Consider the following 24,764-nt stretch of genomic DNA (forward strand, 5'->3'; position numbering starts at 1 on the left):
TTGTTTCACTTTGGTTTTGTTATTGTGATATTGAGATCGTATACTTTAACTGGCCAACGAGGAAGGAAGACATTTGTATTATTAGTTTGTGAGATAGGAGGTAAATACAAACGATATAAGAAGGATTTACAGGTTACTGAGAGTGGAACTAGGAAATGTGGTTGTCCTTTCAGATTACGAGGGTATCCAGTAAAGAGTGGTGAAGGATGGATATTGAAATTAATTTGTGGGTCTCATAATCATGATTTGGAAAATACATTGGTTGGTCATCCATATGCTGGTAGGTTCACATGTAGTGAGAAGTCAATGCTTATGGACATGACAGATAGTTCGGTGAAACCTAGAAATATTTTGCTAACAATGAAGCAAGTTTATAATGCACGATATATTTACAAAAAATCAGTACGAGGTGATAGAACTGAAATGCAACAATTGATGTTGTTACTTGAGCGAGATATGTATGTCCATTGGTCTAGGTTTGAAGAAAGGACGAATGTTGTGCAAGATTTATGGTCTACTCATTGTTATCCAATTGCCAAAACTTGGTGTTCATATTATACTAGTCGAATGCAAATGTTTACACAAATTATGTCCATTAGGCGACATTTATAGTTAATTGCATTGATAAATGAATATGTTAACATTCTGACTATTATAAATGCGGAAGAAGAATTGTCTAATTTCATAACCAAAGTGTTCATTCATAAAATTCAGAAATAATTGTAAACTAAGTCTTTCTTCACAAATGTACCCTGGAAATAATGAAATCCTCTCAAAAGGACGCACCGCTCTATGCTCTTCATAGGGCATCATTAAACAACACCTATACAAAGGCTATCTAATTGCATTTGAACAGATGCAAGTGTGGACAACCTACTCCCGACCACATATTTCATACACTGCGACTCATCCTCAACATAGTCATCCCAAAGCAGTCGGTGCCCAATACTCGGAAAGTGCTCATATATCCACGATGCCAATAACGTGACATACCCAACTAACTACCTAGTATTTGCATAGGAACCCTCTCCCAACTGCTCATACATTTGGGTCAAAGCAGCTGCTTCCCACGAGTATCCTCCGGTGTGCCTTAAATCTACAAATAATCCCAAGTAGGATACACTAACCGACGTAGCACTCTTATCTGCAAAGATGGTGCAACCCATTAGGTGTAGCAAATATGCCCGTGTAGCCACAATCCTTTATCTCTTAGAACATGCGTCCTCATACATCTCCCTCAACCAACTTAGATGCATATGTCCACCCCGACAATGACGAGTCTCAGCAGCTGCTACTCCCCGATCTACACGAAGTGAATCAACAAGCAAATCGGTCGCCGCAGCTGCATCCAAGCTCGGGTACATGTAAAATTTTCCGATAATTGGGAGGTGCAACAAATTTGACACATCATCCAATGTCATGGTCAACTCACCTACATGCAGATGAAAGGAATTTGTCTCTGGGTGCCACCTTTCTACAAAGGCACACAACAATCCTTTGTCTATCGTGTCATAGCTTGCCCCAACAATCCTTTGTCCAACTAAACCTGACAACTCCACTGCAGGTAATATCCGAGGATGATGAACACCCATCTTATTCATTTTTCGGCCATGAGACACCAATTTTAACTATCTTCATTCCTAATTTAACCAACCAAAATCATATAAAATATACAATTTAATGAACGAAAATCATATCAAATTAACAGTGAACAATTATCATATTAAAACATATTTACTTACCACACCATTCCATAATTGCATGACCACATGGTCTTCATAACCTGTCAACAGTTTCTCATCCCGTGGACTTCCAGGATAACCTTCACCTTCTACTTCAGGTGCGTCTTCATCCTCCACCTCCATTTGGGGTTCAACTTCTTCAAGTTCAACATGTTCTGCATCTTCATGTTCAACATGTTCAACTTGTTCTTCATCTTCATTAACATGTCTTCTTCTTCTTCTAACAAAGACTGTGGGACGTAGACGATCACCTTGTGAACCTCCTCCCCTAGTCTTCACCATTTCTGTTCAATTACACCATTCAAGTTAAACCAAATTACAAATTAATGAATAAGATGTTGAACCAATACAAACACGAAACAAAAAATATAAAATTCTATTGAAACCAAAAGAGAGAAAAAAAAAAGCAGTGTATCATTTCTACTAAACAAATATAAATAAACTAAATAGACCAAAAAAAATATTAAAAGAAGAAAAAAAGAAGCTCATTGCAAATCATATACGAAATCTAGAAGAATAAAAGAATATTTCAACCAGAATAAAATAACATTCTGATCAAACATTCAATTAAATATAATAATTTGTAAAGTAATAAAATTAGGATATAATTGAGTAATAGCGGTGTGGTGAGAGGGATTTAAATATTGTATCTAAGATCACATCATAGATTCAAATCTTCTTGTAAGAGCTTAACCAAAAATAGTAATGGTGTGGGAGGTTGCATTTGATATGATCCAATTAAATAAAATGCATTTTGGAATAGATTGGATGTTCGAGTTGTATACAATCATATTTAAATTGTAACTTCCATCATATTTATATCCCATTAGCACACTTACATTCGATGATAGAAAAAAATCTTAGGATGAAGTTATATATGTTGAAGAAAGGATGACCATAAAAACACAAATCTGGATCCACAAATCTGGAATATTTCTGGAACCACAAATCTGGGATTTTACCGTGTTTTGTGATCCTAAATTCTACCGCATTCTATAATCTAAAATGTGAGAAAACACTTACGGAAACAAAAATCCATAAAAAAAATGGATGTGCAGATCCGAAAGCAAAGAAATTTACTTATCTTTGTCAAAAACACTCTAAATCACCAACAAAAAATGTGTGAGATTGAAAGGAGAATGATTTGGAGGTGTCGATGTTGGTAGAACATGAAAGACACGACTGCGCAATCTGAGAGCATCCTTACTTATGCCTCTCTAGGGTCTCTTTAGGTTAAGGAAATTTCTGGAATTTTAAAACTAATAAGGGCGATTTAGTTTTTGCATAAGAGTTTAAGGGTGCAGGAAGAAACTGTCCTATGATTCAAGTCAAGAATTAAAAAATAATAATGTAAATAAAAATAGATTTTCTTAGTTTAACCTATGTGATTTGATATCTATGTAAATCAAAATCGGACTAACTCGAAAGTTAATGGACTAACCCAATTATTATTTTATGTTAAATATTTGTCTTAATTCTTATATTTTTCATATTTTCATGTCAAATAAGTGAAAGAAATACAATTATTTATTGAAAAAAATAATAAAAAGATAATATATTTATAAAGGTCAATAATATAGATTTTATATTTAATTATAACCTAAAATCATCTATACCCTATCATGAAGGCTATATTCAACCATCAAAAACTTTTTCAACATTCATCATCGAACTTGGAATTAAAAAGAAAATTAAAATTAATTTTCCTCAGTTTAATCTTCTTTTTACTCTAATAAATTATAGCTTAAAGAAGATAGTGAATTAATTAATTACTTCCAAAGCTTGACACTTATCCATCAAACACTACCAAAACTCCAATTCTAACCCTAAAATTTCACAAGGCCCAATGAAACCTCAAACCTTTTCATGCATAAGAAAAATCAAACCCTACTTTCATAAGTTTTTTTACAATTTTAGCAATACCCTTCTGAGTATAGTGGAGAATGTGGTGCATTCTTCTGTATTTGTCTTCATTTTTCAAGTGGTGATGGTTGCTTGTGGTGACTGGTGGTGAACATTGGTGGTTGAGGTAAGTTTTGTGGTATTTTTACTAGTGATAATTGTGTTTTCATTTGCTTATATTTTTTTTCATTTTTTTGGAAACCACAAAATCTAGAAAAAAAAAATCAACGAGGTGCAAAAATGAAGTATAAAACTAAAACAAATAAATTATATTCGCACTAGAACGTCAAATACAATAAATCTTCTTACCAATAATCTCATACATGCTCAAATGATGAATTGCTCTCCCAAATTATGTGGTTGGAGAATAATAAAAGTGTTGTGGCTGGAAGGGAGGTATGGGGGTACGGGACTGCAAAATATGGTTTTTATAAATGTGAAATTATGCTTCATTTAAGATTTTTTTTAAAATTTAAAAGAGTTAAAATCGATTTTTCACAATTAATATAGAGGAGCAGGAGGAGGAAGAATTTGCCATAAGAAAATTTAGAAGCAGATGCAAGAATGAAAGAAGGAAAAGAAAGAAGCTTGCCTTAAGTAAAAGAACAAAGTTTCAAACTTCTAGAAAACTTGATATGTGGAAAGCACAAAGAGAATGGAGAAGAGAGCTTGGTTTGTTTGAAAGAAAAAGAAATAAAGATTTTTAGTCACACCCTTTTGTAATAATTTCACACCCTCACTTTCATTACTTTTTGTTCTATTATTTTGTTTTGAGTCCATTATCTCAAGGCCAAAACTCTATTCACGGCAGATTCTCCCTACTCCATATCACTTTGGACTAGCACCCAATATGTCCTAGTGAAAAGACTAAAACACCCTTAATAAAATGAAAATTAGGTTACACAACCCAACAACCAAGCCAACAGCCTTCATTCTTCTAGTCATTGAGGCAACGCAAAATCTTACACACTTAAACGAACACCAACCCAACAACCAAGCACGTTGATTGTTCTGGTCACTAAGGCAGTGACGCAACCTTATAGACATCTCGAAAGCAGCGTTCAGGTAGCGTTTGTGAGGGACTTTGGTGGTGACAAAAAACGAAGCCACCGAAGAAGGAGACGCGTCGCAAAAGGTGAGTTTTCGTGTTGCCTGTGGGTTCCGTATATTTTTATACGGAAGTGTGTTGTGGGTTCTGGATATTTTTATCCAAAAGTGTATTGTGGGTTCCAGATATTTTATCTAGAAGTGTGTTGTGGGATGTGAATATTTTTATCCAAAAGGCTTTTTTATTAGATTCGGATTCAGAAATCCGTAATGTATTTATTAAGTGCGTTTTTATGTGCCCTCAATGATGTTCCTACTATCTTTGTCCTTAAAATTGGCCTTATAATATTATTGCACTTGACAAGTGTTTTATTTTTTCTTTAGTTTGGAACGATTAGTTCCTCAAATTACCCTTAACAAGGTGTTGTTTCTTGGAGGACCAAATTTATTTTTTATTTCATGGTCTTTTATGAATAGTAAGATGGTGAGGACTAGAGGTGGAGGATCTTCTAATTCGGACCGTGTGCGACCAACTGCATCTGTGAGAAGAAGGTGTGGTGGTCCTATTACTTTAGTTCCAAATGAGGACTTTGAAGATTATATTGAACAAGAAGTTGAAATTTATGATGAAGGCTATCCAAGAGGACCAGTGGATAAGTCATTACTAATTAATTATGAAGATCGTGTGGTCAGACAGTTATGGGATGGTTTGGTAAGTAATGAACATTAATTGAGTGTCTCTGGTATGTATGTATTTATTGATGATATATGTTGATTATTGTAGGATCGTTGTAAGCTGAAAGTTGTTTCTCATGGGAGAAAGATAAATAAGTTAGGAGCAACTCATGAGCGCATACAACTGTTGTATATTGGCCATGTGCTTATATATTGGTCATGTCCTTTGTCTCTGCAGGTGTCGTCTCTGCAGATTCTTGTGGATCTAGTGCTTCTTATGGATGTTTTATTAGTTGTTATGTTGCTTTTCTCTCCTTTAGTTTCTTAACAAAGGTTGGTGGTAGGATAGTTATAATGCTGATACAGTTTTGTTGAAGTTTTGGAACTGTCTTGGAGTGGTAAAGCTATAGGTTTAATTGTTAGAAGCTTCTGTTTAATCCATAAGGGGTGTAAAAGTTTAGTTTTTGTATACGGGTTGGGATATCCCTGAAGTATCCCTCTTAATTTTATTTATTCATTGCTGATAAAGAAAAATGAGTGCATACAGGCAGTTGTAGACATGTCTGGCTTAGGTGGTCTAGTTCATGCTAGTTATGAGAATTTAGATCGAGGATTGCTTTGTGCTTTTGTAAAGAGATGGAATGCAGAGACAAACACATTTCCTTTACCTATCAGGGAGATGACTATCACTCTTAATGATGTGTCAAATTTGTTGCATTTGCCCATTGTCGGTCATTTTTACATGCACCAGACCTTAGATGCATATTCAACGAATGATTTATTGGTAGAATCCCTCCGTGTTGACCATGGAGTTGCATCTGAAGAGACAAGACACTGTCGAGGACCTCATGTGCGTCTCAGTTGGTTAAAAGATGTTTATGAGGACGCATGCTTAAAGAGGTAGTGGACTGTAACTGCCAGAGATTATTTACTTCACCTTGTTGGTTGCACTATCTTCGCTGACAAGAGTGTTACTTCAGTTAGTGTGATTTATCTTGAATTTTTTGCCGATTTGAGGCTGACCGAGGGATATTCTTGGGCGGCAACTGCATTAATTCACATGTATGAGCAGTTAGGAGATTGTAGTTATGCAAAGTCTAGGCAATTAGCTAGTTATGCGACATTGTTGCAAGGATGACTTCCCGTCTATAGGAATGAGACGTATGCAAACCCAATATTCTGAAGACAAACCTTGGTGTAGGATGTAAGAATCAAGAAAAGTTACTTCAATTGTTGTTGTTTGATTGCAACTATATACATTGACACCAGGTTCCATTCGGTTTTCCTCATACGATGAACACAGTGAAGAACGTCCATTTGAGTGGATATCGTTATTCTCTGATTATTTGGGGCTTGGAAATTAGACACGATTGCACATGCCAGAACGTGTTCTCCGTTAGTATGGATATGCGCAGATCATCCCTCGGCACCCATCTGTAGTTAGAGATGGCAATCCCACTACAGATGATCGAATCCCAGCAGAAACATAAATCCCCCATGGAATTTTGAAGAATTCTCTTTAGGCTCCAATGTGCCGCCTCAAACCTGTTACTTGTTGTGTTTCCTAAGTACATCACCTTATTTGTTCATGCCTTCACAACTTTTTCTTTATGTGGATGTAACCATGTAGCCATCACATAATCAACAAATATAGGCCATGGAGAATAGACAACTTGAAAAGCATTGACACGATCTTCAAAGGCCTCAACAATATCACAATCCACAACAAAAACTCCAAGGTTGCATTACTTGATCCCATGCCTCTCTTGGATGCACCAATATTTTACATTTTTCTTTCACATTTTTATCAATGTGAAATCGATAAAGCAAATTATAAGCTTCAGGAAACACGATTCTGATTGCATTCATTAAGGCAATATCTCTATCACATACCACCACCTAGGGTATGAATCAACTCTCAAAAACAATCCTTTAAGTCTGTCATGGGCCCAGAAAAAATTATTTTCCTTTTCTGTTGCTAGTAAACAAAATGCAACGGGAAAAATTAAACCTGTTGATGTAATCCCAACAACCTTAAGTAACGACATCCTATACTTGTTTGTTTTGTACGTACTATCCATCAGTATGACAATATTAAATGAGTTCACTAGTTTTACTGAATCTGGGTGTGTTCAAAATATCTTGCACTACATTCAACACCTCTTCACACCTACACCAATGCACATACATGTCTCGCTCTAGTAACAACATGAATTGTTGCATTTTTGTTCGGTGACCTCATTGGGATCTTCGGTGAACAATCATTTCATTATAAACTTACTTTATCGTCATGACATTCTTCTTATTTCTCTCTTTCATGATTAGTAAAATATTTTTTGGCTTCACTGAAGTTTTAGTCATATCCTTAACCATAGCATTTTCCTCAACACTTAACCTTCTAGCATACGGATGACCCACCAATGTCTCTGCCAAATCATGATTGTGAGAACCACAAATTAATTCAACCATGCACCCTTGACTGGTTTGCCTCGTAATCTGAAAGGACACTCACACTTCCTACATCCCGTTCGACTGATATCTACGTCTTTTTTATATTGTATGTATTTACCTCCTCTCTCACAACCTAATAATACGCACGTCATCTTTCCTCATTGCCTCGTCCATGTATCCAACCTTAATATAACAATAAAAAACTCATAACTATAGCCAACACTTCTTGCCCACTCTAACAGCTCATCTCGATTACGAAATACTTACAATAACATGCCAAATTTTATAGTCATTCATAAACAATAAGGTTCACACACCTAACATTTACCTTACCTCATTTGTAGTAAACGCCTCACTACACTCATGTGCCCTATGTTAATTATCTAACGCGTTATAAGTTATTGACGACTCCAGTTCAAAATCATCTAATCCATCCCACACATCAATCTCCCTTGGAAAAAAAAACATATCAGTTAGTTTCCGGATATACAAATTCGTAAGTCTCAAAATACCCTTTCGCATTTAGAAATCCATAACACATATAACCATTTCGGATATTCATATTCAGAATTCAAAATCTACTTCTGGATAAAGTTATCTGGAACTGATATTTCACTTACGGACATGTGCATTCGAAAGCTTGAACTGGAAATCTAATTTACTTACGAATTTGTATATCCAGAGTCACTACCAATGCATTCCAGAGTCAAGTGTCCATAAGCCTATCCAGGCTTCCAAATATCGTTATTCGGGAACATCTCAGCTCAAACAAAACGGAAAAATGAAGATGAATGTGTTGTCTTACTTCACAACAATGTGAACTGAAGCTAAGAGTGATATGGTTCCTCCACCACCACACTAACAACACCTCTTCTGCACCTCAAACGAACATCAAGTTTCTCTGCACCTTAGACCTGCACATTCTTTGAGAACAAAGAAGACAATGACAAATTAGAGTTTTAAAAGTTTTGTTGGGTGCAAATCCAAATTAATATGGTGCAGGAGAAATTGCCTTCACTATATCCATCACTCATAAACACATAAACCCCATAAACCATATTATTAAATAAATTAAAATTTAAAATAAATTAAATTTAATTATAACTTTTAAATAAATTCACACACTTTAGAATATTAATTTACGAAAATATGATTTTAGTTTTGTTTTTTTGTTAAAAATACGTATAACAAAATTTATCGAGAAAACACCATATAAAAATAGAATGTTTGATATTTTGTAGAATCATCTCATGTAGCTTTGTCGTTGTTTTCTCACCTTATTTTGAAAGCCATCGAAACTTTGTTCAGCATTGGTTGACTTTGGAAATTTACGACGACAAGTTGAACTGAGCTACTTCCTTGGCAAAACCCATTGCATTGGTTGAGTTTATGGCGAATCACGATGATTTTACGTATGATGTTTTTATGAGTTTCAAGGGCGTAAACGGTACTCGCTACGCATTCACCGATCATCTCTACCGAGCTTTGCTTCGTCACGGAATCAACGCCTTCAGAGACGATCAGAGTCTCCGGAGCGGGGACGAAATCCGTCCTGCTCTTCTTCAGGCAATCGAAGCTTCCAGAATATCTTTGGTCGTGCTCTGTCAAAACTATGCATCTTCCTCTTGGTGTCTTGACGAACTGGTCAAGATCATTCACTGTTACGAAAACAAAGGAAAACATGTCGTAGCAATTTTTTATTTGGTGGAACCTTCGGATGTACGGTACCAGAAAAACAGTTACGCAACTGCCATGAGTAAACATGAAAACAGATATGGAAAAGAGTCGGAGAAGGTTAAAGCATGGCGATCAGCTTTGTCCAGAGTTTGCGACCTAACCGGAATACACTACAGGAACCATATGTAAGTTCCGATCAAATCTCTGTTTATCTCTGATCACGTACATACTAGTTCTTTCTTACACTTGAAAATTACTTGTTAATCGGTTTAAGATTCTATTCGAACTTATAGAGATTAAAATGGAAAGTATGAGAAATAAAATGAGTTTAAAAGCGTAATCACAGGACTATAACAGGTAGATTTTATATCTGTTTCTGTACAACTTTTATAGCTTTTAAGATACTTATTACATGATAGTCAACAAATTTACTACGCATAATTGTTCTTTCTTGGATGAAAATGTTAAAAAGAATACATATTATTTATTCTATTATTTATGGAGTAATCTAGTGAGTAGAACATTTTTATTGTGTTAGTTCTATGTTGGTGTCTGTCCTGTGTTTCCAATTACGGTATAAGATTTTAATTAGTTAGTACAAGTTTCTTTTGCCGTTTATTAGTACTATTATAAAATGAATAGGCATAAGTATTGTGTGCCTATGCAGGTATGAAACCGAGGTTATTGAGAAGATTGTGAAAGACACCTCAGCTAAACTACCTCCCATGCCTTTACAAATCAAGCACCTAGTTGGATTTGATTCTCGTTTTCAACGGGTGAAATCTCTAATAGATGTTGAATCTAATGATGCCGTTTGCATAATGGGGATCTATGGGGTTGGAGGAATTGGCAAAACCACATTTGCTGTGGATCTGTATAACAGGATCAGGCATCATTTTGAAGCTGCAAGTTTTCTTGCTAATGTCAGAGAAAAATCAAATAAAAGCATTAAAGGCCTGGAAGATCTCCAAAGGACACTTCTGTCTGAGATGGGTGAAGAGACAGAAACCATTATTGGCAGTACATTTAAAGGAAGTTCTGAAATAAAGTGCAGGCTTGGACATAAAAGAGTTCTTCTGGTTGTGGATGATGTTGATTCTGTAAAGCAATTGGAAGCATTAGCTGGAGGATATGATTGGTTTGGTCCTGGTAGCAGGATCATTATAACAACAAGAGATAAAGATGTTCTACATGAGCATGATGTTGAAATTAAAAGATATGAAATGGAAGAGCTAAATTATCTTGAATCCCTTGAACTCTTTTGTTGGTATGCCTTTAATAGGAGCAGACCAGCAGAAAACTTTGCAAGCATCTCTACTCGTGCAGTAAGATACGCAAAGGGTATTCCGTTGGCACTAAGAGTAATAGGCTCCAATTTGAAGGGTAGGGGTCCTGAAGAATGGGAGACTGAATTACAGAAATATAGGAAGGTTCCAGATGTGGAGATTCAAGGTGTACTGGAAATAAGCTACACAAGCCTATCAGACTTGGACCAGAAAATTTTCCTGGACATTGCATGTTTCTTCAAAGGGGAAAGGTGGGATTATGTTAAAAGGATACTAGATGCTTGTGATTTCCACCCGGATATACAAGTATTTGTTAGTAAAGGTCTCTTAACTATTGATGAAAACGGTTGCCTGGAAATGCATGATCTAATACAAGACATGGGTAGAGAGATTGTTCGGAAGGAATCGCCATCAAACCCTGGTTACCGCAGCAGACTATGGTCTCTGAAAGAAGTTCATGAAGTACTTAAAGAAAATTCTGTGAGAATCTTGATCTTTTTATATTTTTAGTTACACCTTCATATGTTTGTGTACTTTGGCAAATGTATTTTGTGTTAATTCTCTTCATTGGCATGCATTTCTACAGGGAAGTGATACAGTTGAAGGAATAATGCTTCATCCCCCAAAACAAGAAAAAATTGATTATTGGACTGTGACAGCCTTCAAGAAGATGAGGAACCTCAGAATTTTGATTGTTCGCAATACAATATTTTCGTCTGGTCCTAGTTATCTGCCAAATAGTTTACGGCTAATCGATTGGAAGGGGTACCCATCAAACTGTTTTCCGCCAGACTTTCATCCCCACAGAATTGTTGACTTCAAGTTACCTCATAGTTCTCTGATATTTAAAAAACCATTTCTGGTACATGCATTTGCTTTCTCTTTCTATCCCCTCGCATGTGGCAAAACTGTCATGATTTAAAGCCTAATATAATGGACTATTCTCTAATCACTTTAATTATATTTTGTTTCGCAGAGATTTGAGGATTTGACATTCATCAATCTTTCCCATTGTCAATTCATAACTCAAATTCCTGACCTGTCTGGAGCTAAAAGCTTGAAGGTATTTACACTTGATAAATGCTATAAACTGGTAAGGTTCGATAAATCCATTGGATTTATGCCTAACCTTGTCTATTTAAGTGCTTCAGAATGCACTCTGCTCACAAGTTTTGTGCCAAAAATGTATTTGCCCTCTCTCGAAGTGCTTTCATTTAACTTTTGCAGAAGACTTGAACACTTCCCACATGTAACGCAAAAAATGGATAAGCCATTAAAGATATACATGATGAGTACTGCCATTAAAAAGATTCCGAATTCCATTGGTAACCTTACTGGACTTGAGCATATAGACATGTCAGTTTGCAAAGAGCTTAAATATCTGCCAAGTAGCTTCTTTTTGCTTCCAAAACTTGTCACTTTAAAAGTTAATGAATGCTCTAAACTTGGAGAATCATTTCAAAGGTTCCAAGAGAGCCGCCATTCAGTGGCAAATGGCAGTCCAGATTTAGTGGCACTTCATTTTTGTGAGACTAATCCATCATATGAAGATCTTTGTGCCATTCTTGAAATTTTCCCAAAACTGGAAGAAGTAAATGTATCACACAACGGATTTGTAGCCCTACCAAACAGCATAAGAGGATCTTCTCACTTGAAAAGTCTTGATGTGAGTTTCTGCAGAAATCTTAAGGAAATTCCAGAACTTCCCTTAAGTGTTCAGAAAGTGGATGCAAGATACTGTCAGTCCTTAACTTCAGAGGGATCAAGAATGCTATTGTCTAAGGTTTAACTACATTCACCGCACCATTATTCTTATAATGCAAGATACTGCAATTCCATAAAAATAGTATGTCGATGCAAACACACTAATGTCTTTCGTTGTGACAGGTCTCAGAAGAGATCCAAAGAATACAAGTTGTAATGCCGATGCTGAAAAGGGAAATCCCTGAATGGTTTGACTGCATTGGCACTATAGAGATTCCACATTTCTGGGCTCGCAGAAAGTTTCCCGTTGTTGCTTTAGCATTAGTTTTCCAGGAATCGAGAAAGAGACTTTCTGATTTTGAAGATGCTTTCCAGACAGCTTTAGAATCGTTCACTGGATTTGTGAAGTGGCACACTGTTAGCCTCCACTTGTTTATTGACGGACAAGAAATATGTGGTAGAGATTACCACTATTTCAACGTTGGAGAAGATCATGTGTTATTTTGTGATCTCCGAGTCTTGTTCAGGGATGAAGAGTGGCAGAGCCTCAACGCAAGTCTTGGAGATGATTGGAAGGCCATTCAGGTTCAATACGAATCAGACCTGATTCTGTGTCATTGGGGAGTTAATGTGTACGAGCAAGAAACAAACATGGATGATATCCAGTTCAGGTTTCCCACTTCCAGCTCCACTAGGAACTACACCCCATCATCACTTTTGGTTCCAAAAGGCTCTCCAAAGCAGAAAATGAAGCATATGCTGGAAAGTTTTGATCTACGAGACATGTTTAACAAGAATCTGTCTCTAATAGAGTCAGAAGAAGTTCCAAACAGGCATGGAAAAGTACTTTTGAGGACCTGGAGGAATGCTAAGGCTGAGATTAGTGAGGAAGCTTCAATTTCAATCTACGGGGCAAGTTTAAAGCAAGAACACGAAGAATCTGTAGAGGATGTGGTACAGGTTTTAGAGATGATAAAGGAGAATGTACCCAAACATTTTTCTGATTCAAACCCTGAAGAAATGCAATTGTTTGGTGGATTTGTGGAAAGATTGTTGAGGGCACGGGTAGAAGTAATGAAGGAAAACGGGTTGGACATGGGTATGCCTATTCTTCTAGAGTACACTGAAGCAGGAGGATCTAAATGTCGACGCTTTTGGGGAGTGTTGGAGTTAAAAGTGGGAGATCCATTTTACAAAGCAGTGTTGAGGAAGTATAACCACCTTTCATGGGAATTTTCGACCAGCAACGAAGCCTCCAACTCAGAGTCATGGTTTGAAAACTTGAGGATAACCATTGTTTTGTTGAAATGCTTGGGTCCAGCCATGGAGGAAGCTTCAAGCTTTGGCTATGAGGAATCCTTGGAGGAAGGATACTACGATCCTGAACTGGAAGAGTTAATGATGAGGATTGAGCAAGATGCTATGGGGTTTAATAAATCTTACGGCAAAATGAAGGCATCTATTGTTCAAACCGATGAGTCAATTTCTCCAAAGTATTTGTTTGAGACATTAATCTTCAGGAGACTAATAGCTTTGGGAAAATTGTCAATGTTTGGATCTGCAGCCAAGTTCAAGATAACACCTTATGGGAATATAAGGGTTGAGGACGATCCTTTCCGCACTCTGAAGACATGCTTCTGGAGTTTGATCTTGATTCTTTATCTACTTTTCTTCTTCATAATCATATGTTTATTTTGTTTGATACGATATGTGGGGCTTTTGATTTGTAGGATACCAGTAATAAGAAAGATATTAGCGTGTGGTTGGTGGCTTGTCATGCAAATTCTATGGCCTTGTAAATACTTGTATCATAGAATGGTTCAGATTATGAAAATAAAGAAGAAGGAATTGTAGTAAAATAGTGGCAAAGCAATGTTGGGAGTTAAAAGTTATTTTGGTAGAATGTGTTTCCACATTTATCTACAATGGTAGAATTGGGAGAGGATTTTTGCTGAATCACATCCAGGTTTGGTCTTGATCCTGTACACTATTGCATCTTCTCTTGCATTCTCATTATTTTGAATCGGCATTGTTTGCCCCATGCAAAAGTTATTCTTGATTTTGATTGCTCTTTGCTTGCATGGAATCCCCTTTTCCTTAATGGAATTGTACAATTTGGATCATTGACAGAGATGAGAAGGGGAAGGAGTCTTTTTGGGAAAAGAGTACAAGCAAGCAGAGATAGTTCTAGCTTTTTATGTATTTTGTTCAATTGGTGGACAAAAGCAGAGTATTTGCATTTATTACAGCTGGTGGCATTCACTCATTGAGTGTTGAGTTTGTAAAAAGAATAAATTATACTATTTAATGTGTTTGGATTGGTGAGAATAATTTAGAGGAAAGAAATCACATATTTTCTGTTTTGTTGAGGAAAAAGTGAAAAGAAAAGGGGGGAAATTGACTTTTTAAATAAAAATAATTATTTTATTTTTAAACTCTCTTTTATCTTTCTTGCCGCCTTGAGATGAGAAAAATTTATCAATATAAGATTAATATAGGATTTTTTTATATATAAGAATTGGCAAGAGAGATAATTTTAAAAAATTGTAAGACTTTTGAAACTAATTTTTATTTATTTTTACTAACAAATTTCATCATTTTTTTATATAACTTTTCAACCAAATCTTTAAATTTTCATATTATTTTTTATCTATTTTTACTCTACTAACTCATTTTCATCCAAATTATTTCTCTATCTTAATGAACAAAACATGTGCTTCATATAAATGTGATGTTGTCATAATAGTAAGGAACTTATGAAATTGTGATGTTGGACTTCATATAAATGTTGTCATAATAACATTGAAAATACTCTCTAGCCCATATTTAATAATTATATATTAATAAAAACTAATTCCACTTTTTCTTAAATTTTTTTTTGAATAAGATATACATATATTTATAAAAGATTAAATTAAACTAATACTATTTTTTTAATTAAACAAATGTTCGACATTTACAACCACTCACTTATTAAAACTAGAAATATTATGCAAATATACAAAGTCTCGTATTCTTTTAATGTTTTCAACGATCTTTCTTATAGAAGTAGTAGCTTAATATTTTTTAATCAATTAAAAAAATTGAGATAACGCAAACTATAGATTACAAACTTCTTTTTTTAAAAAAATAAGCATGTTTAATGAAGCTTAATTATAAATTTTAATTGTTTTCTTTTAAAATTGTTTGAGAAGTTTAAAGTGTGTATTTAGGTTTTTTTAGAAAATAAATAATTTTATGTATCTGTACGTTTGTAGCTTATTATTTATCAATAGCTTTGTAAAACTTTCCTGTAATTATTATATGATTCGTTGTTCTTAATTTATATAAATAAGTTTACTTTTCAAAACATTTATTTAAATAAAAACAAATTATAATTATAATTTAAATAATGAATTTAAAAAATCTAAATTATTGGAAGAGTGGAATTCATTAACAAGGGATCCGATTAAAAAGTTAAAAGAAGAGATGGGACATCGAAAAGAAAGTAATGGAGAAAAATGTTTGTTAGAGGGGCAGATAAAACTTGGTATTGTTTACTTTCTTCTTTGTGGATACAATGGTATAATTTGATTTGATATCTATTGCAAGTTTAAACTTGCAGGACTATCATCAGAGAAAACTATACAATATAACAACGATGACCTGCTCATATACATTCCCCAAGTTACAACTATATAAACAAAATTCATACAACAAAATTGAGACTTCAGCCCTCGTTTCCAGAACAGCATACTTCTGAACAACAACTGATACAGCCAAAGCATCCTAGACCAATGCAGAGTTGTGTCAATGCAGTTGCACATTGGTTGTTTAACCGGGCACAGCACTGGATGCAGCACATGCAGCAGCAGTAACTGCACAGCGTTTCACAACAATTTGTGGCCGCCTTAAAGATTTCAGGAACTTCAGGCAATTTCGATTCATATCCGGGAGGAGTATTTTCAGCAGTTGCAGTTAAATTGCCAAAGCCGATACCCAAATGTGGTAGTAAAATCATTCTCTGCCCTTGGACGGGTGCCTCAAACTGACCATTGCTCTTTTCTGACGCCTGTTTCCGATTAATGTAATTAGATAGCAAAATAATATAACCAAACCATAATAAACAAGCATAGTTATTAACTATTTAGTGTTAAAAATAGGCGTTTAAATGAAAGCGTTATTTAGTATCTGATTTATTCAAAAAGATGAGTGGAGTGACATACTTTCGTTCCGGCCGATTCCTTGACTTTCTTTATATGATCGGTCTCCAGTAAAACCATTCGTGTATACTCAGAGATAAAACCCGTCTGCAGGCTCAGTTTTGCAACCTGCAAATTTAATGGAGCAAACAAAAATTTATTCAACAGTAAAAGAAACTCAAAATGATTGGACTGATGGCATGGTAACAAACCTTCTGCTCTAGCTGTTTATTTTCCAAAAACCATGCTTGAGCGGTAAGATGATGTATTTGATCTCTTGCAGAAACCTGTTAAGAGAGAAAATATAGCAATATAATGAATAATAATAATAATAAATAAAATGAAACAGAAATGTAAAATTGCGGACATTAAGTTATTAACTTATAAACCAGCGTCTGATCAAAACATGTGGGACCATGACTGCAAGAATAAGATGAAGCTGACATATACTTGTGTTTGACTGGCATACTAAACAAAGAAGACCAATGATTCTTTATATAACCATTTCCATAGATCTTACAATTATGATAAATTTGACCCAACTAATCTGCTATTTGAAAAAACAGCATTTTCAAAGAGGTTCATGTAAGCACTAAATAGCTCAGCATCACTGACAAACATAATTTATATGCAATAAAACTTGAATTGCAAGTATGCTAGGTAGAAGACTTCTTTACCCTTTGTACAGGCATGTCCTTGGCATTTTGTATCTTCATATCTACTACAAAATTACTGAAATCAGCCAAAATACCTTCGACTTTCAGAGTTTTAGGAAAATTTCCCCTGTATCTTCCAGATAAAATCAGTGGACCCTCTGATGAAAGATCTGGAATACGAGTAGGGTATACCTATAACATACATTGCAGATAATCCCGTAAGAGAGAGTAACAAGCTCAGGGAAAGTCGGACATTCAGCAAATTTGCAAAGAAAATAAATTGTCATAAAGGCCAGGACATGTAGATTCACCATGGCAATCTTGGTTTTCAAATGTCGCACTGAAGACAATATAAATAGGAAAAGACATGACAAAAATCATAGGTAAAAGCACAATTAGCCATAACCACCGTAAGTATTAGGGAACTACAGTACAACGACAAGAATAACAATGAAATGGAGCACAACGGCACATTTTATCATGCACAGTAATCAATTCAGCACTGGTCATAAATTAAGACAGTAATGCAGATTCAAAAGCAGAAGGGGTGGCCATGGCACATGAACTCAAGGAAGAAATAAAACACTTCAAATGAAAGACAGTAGTTTTGTACATATCAATTTTTTGGTAATGACGACCAGAAAGAGTTAAAAACAGGTAGCAAAATGTTATTTTCAAATTCAATCTAACAAGGTATTATGTAAAATTTTACCTCGAGTTCACCAAGATTATCCAATGAATCCACTTTGATATTTGCAAGAATGAGAGATGAAGCTTTGTCAAACAGTGACAGCATTCGAGGCTCAATCGAATCTGGCAATTCAAGAAAGAGAGCCCATTATCAAATTAGGTTTTAATGCATAAAGCATTTGCATCCTTCTCTCATAGTAACCAATTGAACCTACTTTGGTTAAATTTCAACAATTCCGTCATATACCAGGCAAGGGTACTTTAGTCATGATATTATGAAATCCTTCAGGGCTAAGCCATGATATTATTAAATAGTTTATGTACCGTATTTGGAAATAATAAAAAAACTGAGGATCTATGAGCAATTATTAGATAACTTTTGAATAAATATTACTACAAAAATGCTATCTCACATTAATGAAATTTGAATAACCAAATTCTTAGGAATATGATTCAACGCCATAAGACTATTAAACAGTTCAGGACTATGTTTGGAAATAATAAAAAACTTTGTTGACTTAAAGAGAAATTATTAACTTTGTTGAAAATCTCACATTGACTAACATATATAAGTAGGTGCAAACTCACATTATGAATCAGTTTTGTAAGGTTGAGTTAGGCTTAAAAGTTCACTTCTAATATAATATCAAAACTATATAAAGTCTATCCTAGTGAGAATTTGTTGAACTAATTATATAGTCCCACACACTCGGTGTGAGAGGATGTCAGAGATTCCACATCGACTAGAACATTTTATAGTATATATAAGTGATTGCAAACCTCACCTAGATTTGGTAAGGTTGAGTTAGGCTTAAATCCACTTCTTAATAAATTTAAATAAGTATTACATCAATAAAAGTGTTATCTCCCTAAATATAGATCACACAACCATTAAAGGGAAAAGACCAAATTCTCAATATATTCTTAACAGTTTCATCCAATGTCATTAAAGGGAAAAACATAATTTTTAAATCCTTCAAAAACCAGTAACGATATTATTAAATAGTTTATGGAAATTATCTAAAACTTCAAGGACCTATAATCAATATTAGTGGACTTGTGAATAATTTTGAAGAATATCATTCATAAGATCCCTCTCACAATTTCCTCCAATGTCTTTCATGGTCCCCTTCTCAATGATAAAAAGGACCATACAATCTATTGTATTAAATGCTTATGCTTCTAGTTAATGCATATACGTCCTCCAAACCACCTTATAACCGACTTTAGGTGATCTTTCTCCATCAATATCATACCAATATATTTTGTATACAAATCGCTTTTTAACCCTTGGCTTCTCTTGTTTTGTACATCTTAAGATTATATTTTGTCACTCCGAGCTTTCTCTTATCCTTTTAGAGTCTAAAATTCACTACCAAAGAGTAGTAGAGACATGTACCATTACAAACATAATTAATAAAACATTCTTTTGAAAACTTATTATATATTTTGCAATCACAACAAAGATTTATTTTCGTGTGACTTATATTAGAACTATACATGTATGATGAGTGAACTACAAGCCTGAAAATTTCAGGAGTGAGACTAAGGACTTTTTTACATGTTCCTAGTGAGCACATCGGACACTAAATTAAACAAGGACATAAGGATGAAAGTGCTGAGGGACTTATAAAAAGATTATCCCTATTTGCATGTTTTTGGTGAATGACACAGTTTTGGTAGCAATCTGCAGCTAATGTAGCAAAAATTAGAGATTGAATAGCGCTTGTGAATAATCCAAGGAACATGACACATAGGAACTACTAAAGGTACAAAAGAAACAATAACGACAACTACTAGTTCATGAGCTAGTATATTTCCAAAAAGTCAAAAACTAAGTGTTAACAGGTAAAAGTATTGGAGTTGGTTGGATTTATTTACTGAAATAAGGTAACCCTTTTTTTACACACCTACATAGAAACATGCAACTGATATAAGTAAAGCTAATGCAATGATAGTATTTAAATCATTTGTGGGAGCAACTAACTGCCCATGAGGTAATTGTATGATTTACTAAGGTAAAAGAGCCCCAAACCAATTAGAAACAATAATTACTTGCTTCTTTGACTTCTCAAAATACATGCAAGGCCGTTTTGATGTAATTCTATTCTTTTGGGAAAGTCATTACTCTCACATTTCCTGGAATTTTCAGGCTAGTAGTTCACTCATCATACATATCTTACACAGTTCAAATATAAGTGAATCCTTTCTTTTCCTGAAATTTTCAGGCTAGTAGTTCACTCCTCATACATATCTTATACAGTTCTAATATAAGTAACACCTTTCTTTCCTAGATATTTTCAGGCTAGTAGTTCACTGATCATAACATATCTTATACAGTTCTAATATAAGTAACACATTTCTTTTCTAGATTCTTCAGCAATACTTCTTGATACTTGATCATATAACATCCCCAAGTCAACAAAAACTATGTACAACTCTCATTCTTTCCGTAGTACCTTTGTATCAACTCTCATAACAGACAAACAAATTCTGCCTTGGACAAATAACAGTATAGTGATTTTAAATTTAAAAACTCTAGCCTCTGTCTTAATCTATGCTTAATCACTTAAATTCCATCACTGAGATTTATCATCTCTCAAGACCTCGTAATTTATCTAAAACCCTTCTAATCCTCTTAGACATGCCATCACAAATGAGGTTAACACTACCTTGTAAATCCTAAAAACCTTTCTCTAATAATTTATCCTTAACGGTCAAATTTAAATCCCTTAATCTGCCAGAATTTGATTCTAAATTGTCCCTTAAAACAAACATCAATGATCATTAATCTGTGTTGCATAATTGCATTGCATTACTCTCTTTTTGAAAGCATCTTGTAACCCTTGCAAACTCTTTTATTAATGCGTCTAACCTAAAGGAAATCAATTTGTGAATAATCTGCTCGCTAAGTATGCATAATAACAAAATCTGCTCGCTAAGTATTCATAATATTGAAATCATAAAAGGTACAGAAATCCAGAATAATCTGTCTTTCCTCATTATTTCTCGGAAACCAAACATGTCCATTTAGATGCTTGCCTACTATAATAATCTTTTCCTCTTGGAAATAGCCTTCAACCAACCCCTCTATATTTAACCAAAGCTTTCTAGTAAATGTTCTTCGAATCTTAATTGTGGTGCACGTATTGATGATGTGCATACAAATTGATGATATCAGCGGTCTTTGATGAAACCATTAATTTGAGATTAAATATTGTCCCCAAACCTTTGCAATTTCAGTCCATAATAGCACCCATGTCATTGTTTCCTCTAACATACGACTTGGTACTTACAAGAAACACAGTTACTCCAGTTTACCGATGTGTAATGTTTGCTGTCAATGACCTAAGACAACCCCTCTCCTGCTTTAGAATAAACATTGAATATAAAATTAATACTCTCTCTTCCCTGAATTGCAGATAATCCAAAAGTTCATGCCAGAGTCAATAACTAGGAGCCCTAAATAAATGCCAAGACTATGCAACAAACCTCATAATCGAATTGCTTGGTAAGCCACATATTTAGTGACATGGTTTGATGACCAAAATTTGTCTAGAACACCATAACATCCTCTAACTGGTAACAAAACCAAAAGATAATTAGTTACTTTTTAAAGTTAAATTCAGAACATACCAACATCCATTGCAGAATCGTATTGGCCCCTACCGAACATTGCAAGGGTCCGCAAGAAATAATGATTGCAGAATAAACCTGTGGTTAAACGAGTTTAAGATGAGTGATAAAATGAAGAATTTTTGTCAATATTTACAATGAATTAGAATAACTACGAGCAATATCTTGAACAGGGTTTATGAAAATTAAAAGAATGTCACAATGATAAAATTTATGACAAGTAGCAAGTTTTGACCAAGGCTAAGAATACTAGGAATCGTACCAATGCCAAAAGTGTAAATTCGAGGGCATATTGACTCTCCATTGATCATACGATTCTTTACCATAGCACAAATTTGTCTCTCATCTTCAACAGTTCCATCTGTAACTAGGAAAATTATTGGAACTGAATTTTCAGCATTGGATAGCATCTCTATTGCCTGAAAAGAAAAGGCATATATAAATAAACAAATAAACTGCATTCTAATCAATGATATAGGGAAGAAAACAATTACACTGATAATAATACGTCAAACAAGTCTCAAAACACAGAAAGATGAAACAGAATTTAAGGAATTGGTTTTCCCTGCATCAAGCTGCGCAAAGATTATTTTTGCTCCAAAAGAAAACTGATTAATCTGCTATATTACACTTCATAAATCATGGTTCAGTTTAACCACAGCTCAATGATAGTTAGATTAGTGAGAAACGGTATTTCATAGGTACCGTGTTCAAGGGACGTGAAATATTTGTACCACCTCCAGCAACAAAGTTCAAGTTAATCCACTCAGTAGCTCTTTTAACAGCATCCTCGGAAGCCAATTCCATCGATTTGGAAAATAGATAAGTCTCTCCATTAAAGGCTATAATATTAAATGAATCGTCACGATTAAGCTTGGAGAGAGCGGCCAAAACTGCATATTTTGTGTCTTCAATTAGCTTTCCCAACATGCTACCACTAATGTCAATAATGAATATTATTTCCTTTTTGAATACCTGCAAATTACAAATACAAGAAGTAAGGACAAAAGGACACTAATATACATACATACCCCCCCTACACACACACACACACATATATATTAAACACCGGAAGTACACCTACAAAGTTTGAAGTTATAGTACAAACCTTCTCACATTGAATATCTCCTGGAGAAAGGTACATGTAGAACATTTCTCTTTGATCAAGATCATGCCCGGATGCAGATTCCAAAACAACACCACCAGTCATATGACTCGAAGAAACCTAAATGCAGACAGTGAGCCAATTAAATTGCCTTTCAACTTCACAGACTAAAAAAAAATTGGTCATCATGACTCATGAGTTCTTACAGCGTATGAAAAGCTAAAATCAACTTTAGACCACGATAGAACATCAGACTCATACAAGAAGGCCGTACTACCCGCATGACGACTCACTTGCTGGACCGTCCCCACAAAACAGTCAATCGTTAGTACGTACGTCACAAGTAAAATTCAACAGCGTTGCTACAAAACAAAAACCAAACACAAACCTTCATTGGGTGGCTTATTGTCTTGCACAGAAGCTCACCTCCAGTAACAGCATCCAAATTAATTCGTATCTTTTCTCTCTTAGGTATCTTCTTCCCCGCGGGGTTGACAAAATCAGGAAAGTTAAAAGGCACATTCAAAGAGAACAGGCCATTGGAGTACACTATTTTCTGATACCAACGAATTTTAATCGACAAATTGGAACCCCCATCAATCTATCACAAACAGTGAGAATCCAATCACAATCAGCACCATATCAAGGGAAAAGAACTAAACCATACAAATCAAATAATCAAAGCAACGTATGAAGCCTAATTACCTGTGGTATAGTTAAGGTAAATATATTAGGGGTGAGAAACCCTCCGTTTTGAGGTGGCGCGAAGTTTTGGTTCCCTTTGTCATCTTCCATAACAACCAGTTCAGTAGAATATGATTTTCTAGGCACGCCAACCTCAACACCTAGAATTGAACCCTGTTAGCCAAATTATATCAGAACACAAAATCTGCAACACATTAAAAACCTTATTACTCAAATTAATTTAAAATTAAACAAAATAAACCTCCATGATTGTATATGACAGTACCTGACGGCCCATGGGAATAGCGACACGGCAATCGCAGGAGCGGCTTGCCTTGATGCAGTGGAGTCTCCAAGTCCCGGAAACCGTGACAAACGCGGTTTCGTGGTGACAGTCAACTTCCATCTGAATTGCGGTCATCTGAAGCGGAATCAGCGCCGGAGGATCACACCTTCCGTGCACGTGCGGCTGGTAGCTAGGGATGTCGGGGTTGTCCACGATTCCTGGATCGCAGATCACCGCGTAAATCATCGAAGCGGAAGGCAGGAAAGCCTTTGCCGAACGTGCCATCGGCGGCGGAGGTTTCGGCGGCGCCACCGCCCTGTCCTTCCCGAAGTATATACGCTTGGAGAGCTTCAGTCCGTCGTCGACCGCCTTGGAGAAATCCTCCGCCATGACGGAGAGAAGAAAAGAGAAGAAGAGAGAAAATGAGCTTTGGAATATGAAGAGAAGAGTGCAGAAGAAGCAGAACGGTTATTTTACAATTTCGCATTTGGATTTATACATTCATATTCTATATATAATGGCAAAGGAAAAGTAGCATGAAGACACTGTTGGGGTGGGGGCCCTCTCAAGTGCCGAGCCCGGTTTTCCGTTACAAACTGCGTGTGAGCATTTACCTGTTGCCACGTGGCTTTATTCCGTGTCGGCAAGTGGAACGCTGATTCCGATTTCTTTCTGGTTTTGTTTAAACTTTTATTATTATCGTTGATCATTGATTTACTTCTTTTCTTTTATCCATGATTGGGTCTTATTCTATTTAATTTATTTAATTAGATGCCAAAAATTATAATGACAATAATGGTCCATTCTAAATTAGTGTCATGCACTGTTGCATTTATTATACGCAACTAATGAACCTCCCCGCTCTGTCTTTATCCCCACCCCCTGCAACTTTACCGTTGCTATGGCCACCCTCATCAAATTAATAAATTACTATTTTAATTACTAATTAAATACTTTTATATTAAGTAAAACATTAAATTAAAACACGTAATTCAAAAACTTAATAGTAGAGATTAAAAATAATAATTCAAATACTTTATGG

General features: G+C 35.2%; 3 protein-coding genes across 7 annotated transcripts; 1 reads left to right on the forward strand and 2 right to left on the reverse strand.

The window, feature by feature from the left end:
- Positions 1-1,001: 1,001 nt before the first annotated feature.
- Positions 1,002-1,592, reverse strand: LOC137805558 (protein MAINTENANCE OF MERISTEMS-like). The gene is made up of 2 exons (XM_068605502.2): positions 1,247-1,592; positions 1,002-1,144 (listed from the first exon to the last, which is right to left on the reverse strand). The coding sequence occupies exons 1-2, from the start codon at positions 1,590-1,592 to the stop codon at positions 1,002-1,004; spliced, it is 489 nt and encodes a 162-aa protein (XP_068461603.2).
- Positions 1,593-9,080: 7,488 nt separating this feature from the next.
- On the forward strand, positions 9,081-14,854 carry LOC137807160 (TMV resistance protein N). 2 transcript variants are annotated; one of them, XR_011080479.2, is made up of 6 exons: positions 9,081-9,679; positions 10,162-11,260; positions 11,367-11,642; positions 11,757-12,563; positions 12,668-14,450; positions 14,615-14,854. XR_011080479.2 is itself a non-coding variant. In XM_068607639.2 (5 exons), the coding sequence occupies exons 1-5, from the start codon at positions 9,207-9,209 to the stop codon at positions 14,336-14,338; spliced, it is 4,326 nt and encodes a 1,441-aa protein (XP_068463740.2). In that variant the 5' UTR covers positions 9,081-9,206; the 3' UTR covers positions 14,339-14,837. The 2 variants fall into 2 exon arrangements, 1 of the variants encoding a protein (XP_068463740.2); XM_068607639.2 differs by having other exon boundaries at positions 12,668-14,837.
- Positions 14,855-15,987: 1,133 nt separating this feature from the next.
- Positions 15,988-24,276, reverse strand: LOC137807161 (uncharacterized). Of its 4 annotated transcripts, none has more exons than XM_068607640.1 (13): positions 23,723-24,276; positions 23,458-23,610; positions 23,141-23,353; positions 22,959-23,048; positions 22,756-22,872; positions 22,353-22,622; positions 21,910-22,066; positions 21,648-21,725; positions 18,034-18,134; positions 17,343-17,513; positions 16,878-16,952; positions 16,690-16,794; positions 15,988-16,535 (listed from the first exon to the last, which is right to left on the reverse strand). In XM_068607640.1, exons 1-13 carry the CDS (start codon positions 24,110-24,112, stop codon positions 16,194-16,196), a joined length of 2,262 nt encoding a protein of 753 aa, XP_068463741.1. In that variant the 5' UTR covers positions 24,113-24,276; the 3' UTR covers positions 15,988-16,193. The 4 variants fall into 4 exon arrangements, with proteins under 4 accessions (XP_068463741.1, XP_090156826.1, XP_090156827.1 ...); XM_090300700.1 differs by having other exon boundaries at positions 23,458-23,597; positions 23,723-24,221; XM_090300701.1 differs by having other exon boundaries at positions 23,458-23,641; positions 23,723-24,207.
- Between the last annotated feature and the right edge of the window lie 488 nt (positions 24,277-24,764).

This window comes from Phaseolus vulgaris, chromosome 3 (assembly GCF_051622355.1).
Source record: "Phaseolus vulgaris cultivar YP4 chromosome 3, ASM5162235v1, whole genome shotgun sequence".
In the NCBI taxonomy this organism is placed as follows: Eukaryota; Viridiplantae; Streptophyta; class Magnoliopsida; order Fabales; family Fabaceae; genus Phaseolus; species Phaseolus vulgaris.

Bases quoted from the DNA above. Each gene is read 5' to 3' on its own strand.
- LOC137807160 (XM_068607639.2), top strand. From the start codon at position 9,207: ATGGCGAATCACGATGATTTTACGTATGATGTTTTTATGAGTTTCAAG. The intron at 11,643-11,756 runs GTACATGCATTT...TTTGTTTCGCAG, and splicing joins TATTTAAAAAACCATTTCTG to AGATTTGAGGATTTGACATT. The intron at 12,564-12,667 runs GTTTAACTACAT...TCGTTGTGACAG, and splicing joins CAAGAATGCTATTGTCTAAG to GTCTCAGAAGAGATCCAAAG.
- LOC137807161 (XM_068607640.1), bottom strand. From the start codon at position 24,112: ATGGCGGAGGATTTCTCCAAGGCGGTCGACGACGGACTGAAGCTCTCC. The intron at 23,611-23,722 runs GTACTGTCATAT...TTTGGCTAACAG, and splicing joins CTATTCCCATGGGCCGTCAG to GGTTCAATTCTAGGTGTTGA. The intron at 17,514-18,033 runs GTAAAATTTTAC...TGTATGTTATAG, and splicing joins ATAATCTTGGTGAACTCGAG to GTATACCCTACTCGTATTCC.
- LOC137805558 (XM_068605502.2), bottom strand. From the start codon at position 1,592: ATGGGTGTTCATCATCCTCGGATATTACCTGCAGTGGAGTTGTCAGGT. The intron at 1,145-1,246 runs GTTGGTTGAGGG...CCATCTTTGCAG, and splicing joins GGGTGGACATATGCATCTAA to ATAAGAGTGCTACGTCGGTT.